General features: G+C 40.6%; 1 protein-coding gene across 1 annotated transcript; it reads left to right on the top strand.

Annotated features, from left to right (window-relative positions):
- The first annotated feature begins 882 nt into the window (after positions 1-882).
- On the top strand, positions 883-10,017 carry LOC113436563 (carboxymethylenebutenolidase homolog). The gene is made up of 6 exons (XM_026701034.2): positions 883-1,043; positions 4,193-4,407; positions 5,234-5,338; positions 7,195-7,337; positions 8,321-8,412; positions 9,374-10,017. The coding sequence occupies exons 2-6, from the start codon at positions 4,193-4,195 to the stop codon at positions 9,551-9,553; spliced, it is 735 nt and encodes a 244-aa protein (XP_026556819.1). The 5' UTR covers positions 883-1,043; the 3' UTR covers positions 9,554-10,017.
- Positions 10,018-13,585: the final 3,568 nt, after the last annotated feature.

Here is a 13,585-nt window from a genome sequence, read left to right as displayed (position 1 = left end):
ATGAGATTCTGCTGAAACGTCGCTACAACTTTAAAAGCACAACTACAATGACGTGGGAAAATACCCGAACAAAGCGGAATGCCATATATATATATATTTACAATGTAAATAATATAAAGGAAATAGAGGTCCTTTAGGCTTGGATGTTCTATCAGAATCACAGAGCTGGAAGGTACCTTGGAGGTCATCTAGTCCAACTCCCTGCTCAAACAGCGAAACTGTACCATTTCAAACAAATCATTTTCTAAACTCCTCTTAAAACCTATAAAAATCTTTGAAGTTATAAATTGTTAGTTTAAGGTTGTCAACCTTTAGGTTCTAATATGTAGATAATAGTTAAGGAAAAAGTGATTGCATAACTCTAAAAGTTGATTGTATTACCCAGCAGACAATTAAAATAAGACTGCACCATTATTTAAAAATGTAGCAACATCAAAATATAGAACATAGTTGTGACAAGCCACTGTATTATTTTATTTTTTTATTCAAATATTAGCATGCACAATAGTAGGGAAACTATAGATTTCTGAATAAAGTTGGTTAATAGTAACATAATCTGCGGCACGCCATACAAAACGGAACACAGCAACCATCCCTTGAATGCAAGGGCTACATGAATTGAACTATAATAACCTTATTTCCTCCCAGCAACTCCCCAAAGGCCTCAGCCATGTCTTAAGACATGATCAAAATGCTTTTTCAGAACACTTAAAAGTTTTACATTCCAAAATTGTGGTTTCTCCCCCAAAGCTGGACTGAGGAATAAAGAACCCAATGATTCAAAAGGACATAAAACATGTAAAGCATGTGATGAATGACAGCCTGGAGGTCAGTCACGGAGGAGTTATTTTTGAAATCCTCCCCACTCTGGGGTGGAGTTACAGTCAACCTTTGAGCTCTTTTGTAATAAGCAAATCTTTCTGCTGCCTTTTCAGTAGAACTGTACCAAGCAACCTGAAAGAAGCTGCAGCATTCCACAGCAGCAAGCAGACTGCCTTAAAGAAACAGTCTCCAGCCCTCTGAAATTGGCTTCAACATTCCAGGTATCATTGAGATCAGATCTGTTCTATAATCATATTGTTTTCTGGAGAAAAGTTAAATCGGTAGCTGAAATGCTGATGCTTTCCTTATTCTGCCATATTGAAGAAAAGATAACAAAAAGACATGAAAAAAAAACTACAGGGAAATAACTTTCTTAAGGATACTCAGAAAGGTATTTGGCAGAGTTCTGAACAAAAAGTATGAGAGGTAACAAAAGCAAATTCGGGACGCAGAATAAGGATTTCTGCTAGGCAGGGACTGTGCAGACCAGATTTGCTCTTCAGGAAGTCATAACCAAATGTATGGAAGGGAGAGAGAAAGTTGATTGTGTGTTGGAAGCATATTAGAGCTTCATTTATAGAACGTTTTGCACAGATGAATAAAAGACAGCTGCTGAATGCGGTAAGATGTAGAATGTGAGTAAAGGATACATGAGATAAATAGAATGCTTAAGAAATGGTCCCGGGGACTATTTCTTAAGGGGGATCTAAATCAAGGTGTCTGATGTTCCCTTGATATTGTAATGTGGATAACCATATAAGGATTCTTATTGCGACAGAGATATATTAACATAGCTATAAATACCTTGGATAAAGAGGATGTCTTTTTGCTTGGAAGCAAAGAATAACTAGCAAAGTGTAGTCCTTTATCTCTTTGGGGAATCATTTTCATTCTTGATCTGTTAGTTTGTGGTAAGCCTTGCTGTCCATAGAACCTGAGGGGGGGTGGGGGGCAAAAGCAGGTGCACCCGCAAACGAAACTGGCTCTTTCGTCTTGCAGGATTGGGAGGCTAAAATCCTGCAGGGGCCTCGAGCAGATCACATCTCTTGGACCAATTCTTGGGCACTTGAAGGAGGCAGCCTGCAGAGGGAAGGGCCTAGCCCTGGTGAGCAGCAGGGCAGACACCACCAAAGCCCCAGGAGAGCCTTTCCACCGCACGTACCCCAACTGCCCCACTTTCCAGCAACTTTCACCCCCCACCCAAAAAAACATGGCCAGCCATGCCCTGCAGGGGACACTCTGTTCAAAGCCCCTGCTTGCCCCTCCCCCACTGCCATCCCTCCTTTGAAGACGAAGGCCACTGCTGCCACCTTTGCCATGGCTGGATATGCCGCTGCGGCCGCTGTGGCCACTGCTGCTGCTCTGTGGGTAAGGCAGCGAGCAGGGCCGACAGGTGGCAGGTGAGGCTTGCCCACATGCCATCTCCTCACAGAAGGTCCTGGAGCACATCGTGAAATTCAGCCAGTGGAGAGAGAGACCTGCTCATCCAAGGCCAGCCTCAGTCATGACCTGGCCCCATCTTAGGTGCCACGGAGCTCATTTTCGGGCTCAGTGGGGTGACTTCTCCCCATTGGTACTTTCCTGCCCAAGAGTGCCAAGAAGCCGAATTTCGCGATGCGCTCTGGGACTCTTGGCACTCTGGGGCAGGAAATGCAATATAGAGGTTGGTGTGAGGGAAAGATGAGGAGCAAGGAAAAAGCCACTCTGTTGCCCATTTCACCATTGCAGCCCTGCACCATGGAATTTTCTCCACCCACCACTGCCCAGATGCCCTTGCTTCCCTGAATTCCCCAAGCATTTCTTTGCCTACCTGATTTCCATCTCCATCATGTTTCTCCTTGTTGCTATCAGGTGCAGGGAAACAAAAGTTTGTGTGAGGCTAAATTTTTTTTCACTCAATCAATTCCAACTTCGCATGATCTTTTTCTTTCATGAGAAGTTGGAATAGATTGAACTATTCTTTTTTAGCCCCACACAAACTTTTGTCCCCCTGCACACGATGGCAAGAAATGCAGCGGAGCTGGAAATCAGATTGGCAAAGAAATGCTTGAGGAATTTGGGGAAAGCAAGGGCATCGGGGTGTGTGTGTGTGTGTGGCTGGAGAAAACTCTTCTGCCCACAAAGAAAAGAAGAGAATGGGGAAGAGAAGAGACAGCTGGAGGACTTCCATCTCCCACGCGCCCCAATGAAAGGCAGCAGCAGCTCAGCTGCTTTCCTTCCCCGCAAAGAAGATATGCAAACATACCAGGGCCATGTGCCATGTGGAAGGGAGTAGGGAAGGCAGGGAAGCATGCCTGGCCACAGGGACTGCCAGGAAGGCCGTGTGGAAGGCAGGGAAGCACGGTGAGGCTGCATGCCACTTGGAAGGGAGTAGGGAAGGCAGGGAAGCGCACTGGGCCTCAGGGACCACAGGGCAATTTAGGAGGCAGCTAGGCTGGGATTCGGGCCTTGCTGCTAGCACCTAGGCAGATCAGGGCAGCTTAGCTGGGCCACATGGAGAGTGCTGCGTGGGATGCAGCTGAAGGCAGGCAGGTTGGCTAGCCCTCAGAGACCGTGTGGTTGCAGCAAGCCAGGGAGCCAGACGGAGAGCAGAAGCAGCTATGCTAGGTGAGCAATGAGATGAGAAGTGATTGGGCGGGGAGGGGTAGGTGGGGCCCGCCAGAATTATCGCTACCAGTTCACCCGAACTGGTCAGAATCGGCTGAATCCCACCACGGGCTTAAGATCTTCCACTGCAGAACCTTCATGAGTCTGACATGCCTGGCAAGTTGAGAGCCAAAAGTGGACTTCTAGGTATATAAAAGTCTTCATCTTATTCTTACTTGTTCTGCCAAGAGTTTCTTATAGAAAGCAGCAGTTTTGTTTTAAGTTGTACAGAGGTGACCATCTCTCTTTCTGTCTTTCCTACATATAGTTTAGTCAAAGAACATAAACCTTCACAAAATCCAGCTTACTTCTATCTGCATTTCTAACATATAAAGCTTTTTTTTTTCTTAATGCCTATCCTGATTGTGGCATCTTTTTCTTAATTTTCTTCACACAATATCCAGAAACAATAAACCTTGATCTGTCTCTTTCTCATTAAGGCACTCAACATATATCTTGTATTACCATAATCACATGTTACTCTAAGATGATAGTAAGACCCAATTGAAATGTAAATCAGGTTCTGAATGTTTGGTTTGGATGTCTAATCCTAAATACATTACTATAGCTTTAAAATTATTGATAAATTATTGTAATGGACAGTTACAAGGCTTATATGTAATTCCATTTTAAAATATGTAAGTTACAGAGTATATGCATGCACCCTGTCATCTACAAACATGCTAAAGAATTGTCTTACAGATGTGTTTCATTACATTTACAGATGGCAGACAAGCCTAAATTTTGTCCATGTGACCTTGGAGATGTGTTTGATTATCAACCTCTTGGATGTGAAGTGTCAATTGAGCATATTAAGGCCTATGTGAAAAAGCCCTCTTTTCATACCGATGCAGCTATAGTTGTGATTCATGACATATTTGGATGGCAACTCCCAAATCTTAGATATATTGCTGATTGGGTTGCTTCCAATGGATACATGTAAGAAATGGATTTTATTTTTTCTCCGTCATGATCTTTTCTCCTTTAAGTAGTGTCATTCTTAATTCAAGGTGCCTTCTAATTTATTCATTTATATGTGGTTTGTATGTCCAAGCTTATTTATATGTAATGGAATAGATATGTAGAATCATAGCACAGCAAATGAAATACAACATGATAAAAATGATTTCTATATTAATTTAACTGGAGCTGATTTACCTGGTGATTGTTAGATTAATAAAATAAAATCTATTTGGAAATGGCCAATAACTTGATTGATTGATTATCAGTTATCAATCCAGAAAGCTAATACTTAGAAGCAAAGGACAACTATTATTATGCATGACAACTTATATAGGATATGAATTCACATTTGCATTTAGAAGCTACATAGATCCACCCTGTCACTTGATCTGTTGGTTATCTTGTTCCTCTAAAAGACCTTTGGGATGATTTTCCATATGGGAAATTTTTTCTTTGTATGCACTATAGTGAAACCAAGAAAGCTGCTGGCATACATTAGTTATGCAATTTATAGCCGTGCATCAGCGTTCATACAGAATTCATACCACTACACAAATCATATGTTTTAACCTAATGACAATAATATATTTTTGCTTTTATCATGAAAGCATGTTGTGAATATGGGTTTATTAATTAATCAATTTGCTAATCATCCATTTTAACAACTCTCATTGTTTAAGACATGTTATTGTTTCTTTCTGTCAATGATTTTTTTGTAAAAGGGAGGGAATTATCTGTCTTATAGGTGGCAATTAAATAAGAAAGGTTTTAATGAATTATTTTGTACTTATTTTTTGTGCAGTACAATTTGTCCAGACTTTTTTAAGGGAGAACCTTGGAAACCATCTAATGATATATCTCAATTAAATGAGTGGCTAAAAACACGAGACCCCAAAAATATAGATAGGTAAGATTTTATCTTGAAAGGTATTTACTTTTTCTTCTGTACACACACACACACTATATATATACCCGTAGATGGCCTCGCTGCGGGGGCCCTAATGTAAGCCAGTGTGGATGCATGGTGTACCTCCACTCCCCGCCTCACCTCACAGCTGTGGCACTGCAAGAAACCTGATGGAATGGCCCTTCCTGATGGATTGTGCAGGCTCTTAAGTAGGGCTTATTTGGGAGTAGGACTTCTATTAGGTACATGTATTAAAAAACATGCTAGGGCTTATTTGGGGGATATATCTTATTTTCAGGGAAACAGGATGTGTGTGTGTGTGTGTATACATACATACACACATACACACACATACAAGCTAACTCTTTTGCTGATTGCAACTATTCAGTTATCATTCAGTGTGAGATATATAGGGGAGAAGTAAGTGGCTGACCTCACTTGATTCTAAATAATAGATCATATCCCATTATTGAAACCAATTAGTCACTTTATAGGGGAGATAGCTGACAAAATGAATAAAAAATTCTATCAAAGCACACACACACACACACACAAGAACCAACTCACTGCAAGAAACAAACCCTCTTTAGATACTGCAGATTTTAATATATCCTGTACACTTTTTTCAAATGCAAAATGTTCTGAAAAATAGTGTTTAGTAGAAATGGTTAAGCAGCTGGTCTAGAAAGCAGGAGACTATGAGTTCTAAGCCTCCCTTAGGCATGAAAGCTGGTTGGGTGATTTGAGGCCCATCATGTTCCCAGCCTAACTCACCTCACAGCCCAATCCATCTCATCTCACCAGATGGATGGATAGATAATGGATGGATGGATGGATGGATAGATAGATAGATAGATAGATAGATAGATAGATAGATAGATAGATAGATAGATAATGTAATAATGCCAAAACAATTCCCAGTAGTCAATTGCAAAAGATTGCTTATATTAAAGCTTGTCAAGAAAATCAGAAATGAAGCTCAAACTGTACATTATAAACAGAATACCCAATTTCAGTTATATCAGAAATGTTTCTATCAATCCATCAATGGAGAGAAAGAACTAAAGAAAACCACAAAATATAAAGATCTGAAACTAGAAGTAAAATAACTGTGGCAAGAGAAAGCAAAGATAGTACCAATAGTAATGGGTATATTTGGTAAAAATCCTAAAACATCTGGAGTATTAACTATCATCAGCACTGGTAAAATCCCCATCAGTTAACAGCAAAAGGCAATTGTGCTTGGAAGGCCTTACATCAGTACCATCAAACAACATCTGCCTATCCATGATGGGAAGATCTCGATAGGTAGATTAAAAATGTTAAATCCAGTGTAAATATCTGGCTAACTGTGAAGCCAACCATAATATTGTCTTGTATTATGCTAATTATTCAGGCTGATATAAATTCTTCATTTTCATTGGCCAAACAATATGCCTGACAGCTTTGCCACCAATTGCTATGTAGGTTTCCAAAATTCATTCCAGGTCTATGAAGCCTTAGCTGTCCATTCACCTCATTTCATTACATGAATCTAGAACAGCACTTAGCAAAATTTGATGCTAGAGCAAAAATGCGTAAAAGCTTTGTACTTCTTGCTCCTTTTTGAAGCCATCTAAGAACTTGTTCCATGTGATTTGGGAAGGGGGAACTTTTAACAAGTGCCTTTCAGCCACCTTTGCCTTGTAGGACACCTCCGCTACTAGATCCTGGTGGTTTGTGAATACAAGGAGCCCTTTCCATTCATGAAATGGTTATCCTGGGTCCATCTGTGTATGCTTTTATGTATTTTCCTCCTCTTGAGATTACTATTTTTCTGGTTGATTTCTTTGCTAACGTACTTTTTTGTCCCTTAGGGAAATCGGTGTAGTCTTGAAATATTTGAAGGAAGAATGTCATGTGACGAGGATAGGCGTCATTGGCTTCTGTTGGGGTGGATCTGCTGTACATCATTTGATGTTGAACTATTTTATATTTTCTGTAGGCGTGTCCATCTATGGTATGTGTTTAATGCAATGGAAACTGCAGTTTATTATTTTTCAAGGGAATGAGAGAGAATAGAAAAATTGGTAACATAAATAGATTGGGATCAGTGTTGGGATCACATTTTTTTTACCCCCAGTTCTGTGGGTGTGGCTTGGTGGCCATACTGTGTGCACACGCAGAGGGTTTGCTACTGACCTTCTCCTGCAATCCTGCACTCTCCCTGTATGTTCAACAGCTGATGCGTGGCAATCTACCGTGCCGTGCAAAGTAGCTGAGCTTTAAAACCAGGAAATAAAGTAAGAATAGAGCCGGGATGGGTGGGTGGGCGGGGTGGGCGGGCCCAGCAGCTGATCGTCAGAGTAAACCAGTTTGCTCACAGATGTTCCTCAGAGCTACCGGTTTGGCCGAACCGGGCCGAACTGGTAGAATACCACCATGATTGGGATATGTTTCCCAGAAAGATATATTAGGGAATGTAACAATTTCCGTACTAGGAATTTTGGATCTTGCAAAATTATTGGCAGAATCAGTGTTCACACTCGAAGGCAAGCAGTCCGAACTGGTAGAATACCACCATGATTGGGATATGTTTCCCAGAAAGATATATTAGGGAATGTAACAATTTCCATACTAGGAATTTTGGATCTTGCAAAATTATTGGCAGAGTCAGTGTTCACACTCGAAGGCAAGCAGTGATTGAATATCAATCATGAATCCTTTCTTGTACTGCTTTTTACTCTGAAAGGGACATTAATGCTGGCCTGGACTAATGGCCAATTCTTGGTATTGTATTATAGGGCTCTTCATACAGACAACTTACTTTTCAAGTCTATATTTATCTATAGAAGATTAAGTGAAACAAATACTATAAATAGGGAGTTTGGGGGTAATATCTCTGAATTCGAATTGTTTGTATGATACAACAGAGGGGTTTGTGATGCCAATTTGTACTAACATATTTGGTTTTAATATAGCTTTTGGTCAAATATATTTTAGGAGTTGTCAATTTAATGGAGGACAATTTCAACTTGAAAAATCCCACATTTTTCATTGTTGCAGAGAAGGATGAGTACATTCCTCTTGACCAGGTAAGATATTGTTCTGGATAGTGAATTTAGAATCACATCTCACATGTACAATGTGATTCACCTGTATCAGTGGGAATCAATTGTATCAGTGGGAATAGATTTGTAATTTTCCCCTTTATGGAATTCTGGCTATTCTGGATGGATGCAATGGATGATTTTTTCAGATACCTGACACAAAACATGCCTAAACTTAACATTATTGTATATATATTCCAGCAATTTCCCCACTTTTTAAAAGAGTCACTCCTCAGCAAGGGGTCTGGAAAGAAATATTTTTATATAAAAGATTTAGACTGTCTTAGGACTCAGAGGCTAACCCTGTGAGAATCTGCTTCAGATTCAGAGAAATGTTGCTTTGTGAATTCAGAAATAATAATAATAATAATAATAATAATAATAATAATAATAATAATAATAATAATAATAATAATGATGTTTGGCATTAATGTTAGAAGGCTAATTAAGCCATCCTTGCACTCCTAGTGCAAACCTTAAAATAACATTATGAATCACAAGATTTTTCATATTTTTAAGATACAGAATTCTAAATCTTCATATAGGACAAAACTTGAATTGGCCAAGTTTAATTGGGCATATCACAAAATAATCATGCAACTATATTGGCATACTTTACCAGAATAGTTGGCTTCTAGGAATCTGGCCACCATCTTAGCTCTTTAGCTGCACCCTCTTTGTGTGATCATGCAAACCTATGTTAATCATCAAAATGTATAATTCATCCAAAAATGGTACTATAGAATTTGAGTCCCAGGATACTGAATTGCAATAAATTTCTGTTTAATTACTGTACCTGTAAAGACATGGATATCACAAGAAGTATATAGGCTGAGTACATAAATGTCTCAACTCCCAATGAGCTGAGAGAAGATAAGGGGACTCTGGATTTGACATAAGATAAAAATAATTTCATACCATAATAAAAGGGAGTTTTCTGTTACAGATTACTCAGATAACAAAGAAGTTGGAACAGCAATGCAAAGTTGATTTTGAAGTGAAAATATATCCTGGCCAGACACACGGCTTTGTACACCGCAAGAAAGAAGATATTAATCCTCAAGATAAACCTTACATTGAGGAAGCGAGGAAGGATATGTTGGCTTGGCTGTGTAAATATATTTAGTAATTGGTGTACTCAATCAAAATATGAAAGAGAGTGAGTTTTCATTAGAGAAAAGGAGTAATGTTAAATGTATCTTTAACACCAAGATGTAAGCTGTGAGGATTTAAATGCATAATTTAATGAGACTCTCATTCTGTTTTCCATGCTGATTCCCTCATTCAATAAAATTTTAAATTTTGATGTCAGTTCAGTGGATAACTAAAGGGAGTAATTTTAGAACACTTACTTTACAAAAGTTGTAGAATCATGTTACCTTAATATTTTTAATTATGCAAGCACAAACTATATAACCTTTTAGATTTTTCAACAGCTTTTGTCAATCTTGTTAACAAGCCAAGAGAAAAAAGGGGCAGTGGTGACTGATCTCCAGGCCATGGAAGCTGCAAGCATTTTGATGTGACATTCCATATTATTTCTTGGTCCAGCATGGAGAATCAAATAAAATGTAAAGATGTTTTGTTGTTTTGTCTGTTCTAAATCTCCTTTTGATCAGTTTCACTGAATAACTCCTCCTCCTGTGGCCTAAAAGAACCCTGGGTCTTGTAGCTTAAAACAAGGAGAAAATCTTATCTCGGCCAAATTTTTCCATGGCATTGCCATGTATAATTTTTTTTTACACCTTGATCTCTTTCAATCCTATTTCTATGAATTCTTAGAATATGTTTTACAAAGCAGGGTCTAACAGACAAAAAGCTTTAAAGCTCATATCTGAATATAGAAATAAAAGTTATTACATGGCCAATACAAACCACACAATATTTATTCCCTGAAGGAAAGTACGAGGTGCTCCTGAAGTCAAAAGTTCATACATATCCCTTTGCTAGTCTGCTATGACTGCTCCAAGTATTGGTGCTCATTCTACTAGGCAGAATGGCTCATTCTGGGCAGTCCAAAATCCCGATGGCCAATGCTATTTTTAAGTGAAGCTTTATGGATTGGTGGTTAATTTTTTTTTTTGGTCATGCCTGGGCTTAGTATTTCTGCCAAGTGGGGGTTGACTATACCTGTCATAGACCAAGCAGTTAAAAATTAACAAACTGAGGAATGAAACTTGGCTTGTTATACTTTAACCTTCAAGAGATATCCTGTAATGTGCAGGAAAAAATAACCTTGAGGAACAGAAGGGGAGCCCCAAATAAAATACTAGTCAGATAAAAGAAATACAAATCTCAGACGGAACCGTCCCTAGTTCTTACAAAGGCAAAACGAAGGAAGGGGGAAGTATATTCAGATTTGCAAGATTCTATTACTATATTATATTAAAAGTATTATTAGCATTCAGAATAGTACTATTTGGTTTCCCGTTTTGAGGTGCCTAGTGGGGCCCAATTGCATGTTCACAGAGGTTTAAATGTTCACAGAGGAAAACCATCAGAACTATTTATTTCAACATATTTCATGTTCATGGATTGCTTAATGCCTAATTGATTTACAGGGAAACTACAAATATTAATACTTCAAAAACTTGGTTCCTTCATAATGACATATTATAACAATTATATGTCTGATTATTCTGTTATTTAAAAGGAACTTTGTCAATATAGTAGATGTCTTTATTTAATAGAAAATATAGTCCACAATCAGCTGGAGTTGTAATGTTCTTCTAAAAAATCACATTTTCGTGAAGCATGTAATTTGCTTTTTTCTCCTATACTAAGCCAACATCTTCAATAAGCCACGTATAATGACTGTAAGATATTTTTCCTGATTAGTTACAGATAGCTCCGCCCCGTTAGAGCATGCATGGCATTTGTGTCTTTTGCAGCACTTCACTTCGTATTTATTTAAATTGAACTGCATAATATGTCACCTGACATTCACCCAGGTTAATGAGGTCCTTCTGGAGATTTTCATGGTTATTTTTTTCCCATTATCATAAACAGTTATTATCATATATATTCTAATTAGAATTAGAATTCTTTATTGGCCAAGTGTGATTGGACACACAAGGAATTTGTCTTGGACAAAAGAGTTCACTGCTCATCTACGAATTCAATACAGCCTCTGTCACTTACTGACCTATGTAAAATTCAGTGTCACAATTGGTAGATTTGATCATAATGGGGAGGGGGAAACAGAAAGATGACTTGAAGTCTCAGGAGACATACATAATGTGTATTCAATGTATTAAGAGGCAGTTATTTGATAATTCTGTTCCTACATTTGTGAGTTCTGGTTGCAGCTGTACTGCACACTCAGAGCATATAAGTAAATAATATAAAGCAAGATAATCTAAAGAGAGGACCACACATATAGAAGCATGCACATGTTTATCACTATAAAAGAACAGTGATACATGTAGCGTTCATGAAGTTAAGCAACAGGTAGGTAAACTGGAAAATGGTCATGCTGAGGAAAAAGAAATGGGGAAAGTTGTTACAAATGGAAAAATTGATCACATTTATAATTACCGTATATACTCGAGTATAAGCTGAGTTTTTCAGCACATTTTTTGTGCTGAAAAAAACCCCCTCGGCTTATACTCGAGTCAGATTCCCTCTGAAAAAAAAAATGGTGTGGAGCTCCGGAGCTGGGCAGCCGCTTCCCTGCTTCCGTGTTTCCTTTGCAACTTGTAAGCATGGGGGTAATCGGAAGCAGAAAAGTTCTTGCATGAGGATGTATTGTTTTTTCTTTATTTAACTGTTTTTAGGGGGGGGGGAAAGTCCCACCGTCATGTGAGAATGCTCAGACACGAAATCTATCCACCTGAAAATAAGTGTGTGTGTGGGGATTTTAACAGAGGGAAGACATAGGGAGAAGGCAAAAGCGACGGAAGATCCTTCAGGGGAAACTGAGGGGGAGACTCACCCTTGGTCCAGATGAGCCCCTTTCCCTGCCCCTAAGGAAGCAGAGGCAGCCAGCAAGGGCAGGCAAGCCCCGCTTCACGGACTCCGTCCGTCCTCGCTCCCACCCACCCACCCAAAGCCACGAAGTCCCCCAATCGCGCAGCCCAGAATCACCCTCCCCTCAGGGGTCAGCAACGACACCTGGTGTTTCCTGAAACAAGAAGCTCCGCCATGCAATGAAAGCGCCCTGGCTCTAGGCTCAGAAAGCAACACAAGCCGAGGTGGCTTCGTTTCCTCAGCCCTAGCTGCTTTCAGTCCGCTCGGGAGGAGGAGGTGGTGGCAGCGGCTTGCGTTGTTTTCTGGCTCTAGGCTCTAGGCTCACGATCTCAGAAAACAACGCGAGCTGCTGCCACCACCTCCTCCTCCCCTCCTCCTCCTGAGCGGACTGAAAGCAGCTAGGCTAGGGCTGAGATCGCAGCCAGAGCCAGAAAACAATGCGAGCCGCTGCCACCACCTCCTCCTCCTCTCCTCCAGCGGACTGAAAGCAGCTAGGGCTGAGGAACAGCGGCCACGTTTTCTGAGATCGCGAGCCTAGAGCTCAGAAAATAATGCGAGCCGCTGCCACCACCTCCTCCTCCCCCTTCTCCTCCTGAGCGGACTGAAAGCAGCTAGGGCTGAGGAAACGAAGCCACCTCGGCTTGCATTGTTTTCTGAGCCTAGAGCCAGGGCGCTTTCATTGCACGGCGGAGCTTCTTGTTTCAGGAAACACCGGGCGTCGTTGTTGCCCCCTGAGGGGAGGGCGATTCTGGGCTGCACGATTGGGGGACTTCGTGGCTTTGGGTGGGTGGGTGGGAGCGAGGATGGATGGAGTCCGCGAAGCGGGGCTTGCCTGCCCTTGCTGGCTGCCCTTGCTGGCTGCCTCTGCTTCCTTAGGGGCGGGGAAGGAGGCTCATCTGGACCAAGGGTGAGTCTCCCCCTCAGTTTCCCCTGAAGGATCTTCCGTCGCTTTTGCCTTCTCCCTATGTCTTCCCTCTGTTAAAATCCCCCCCACACACACACTTATTTTCAGGCGGATAGATTTCGTGTCTGAGCATTCTCACATGACGGTGGGTCTTTTCCTCCCCCCCTAAAAACAGTTAAATAAAGAAAAAACAATATATCCCCATGCAAGAACTTTTCTGCTTCCGATTACCCCCATGCTTACAAGTTGCAAAGGAAACACGGAAGCAGGGAAGCGGCTGCCCAG

This window comes from Pseudonaja textilis, chromosome 3, assembly GCF_049901715.1.
Source record: "Pseudonaja textilis isolate UNSWEBS1 chromosome 3, rPseTex1.2, whole genome shotgun sequence".
Classification (NCBI taxonomy): Eukaryota; Metazoa; Chordata; class Lepidosauria; order Squamata; family Elapidae; genus Pseudonaja; species Pseudonaja textilis.
Note: the sequence above shows the minus strand (reverse complement) of the source record. Positions and strands in the feature narration are given on the sequence as shown.

Coding starts and splice junctions, on each gene's coding strand:
- LOC113436563 (XM_026701034.2), top strand. CDS start 4,193: ATGGCAGACAAGCCTAAATTTTGTCCATGTGACCTTGGAGATGTGTTT. Junction 5,339..7,194: donor GACCCCAAAAATATAGATAG/GTAAGATTTTAT, acceptor TTTGTCCCTTAG/GGAAATCGGTGTAGTCTTGA. Junction 8,413..9,373: donor AGTACATTCCTCTTGACCAG/GTAAGATATTGT, acceptor TTTCTGTTACAG/ATTACTCAGATAACAAAGAA.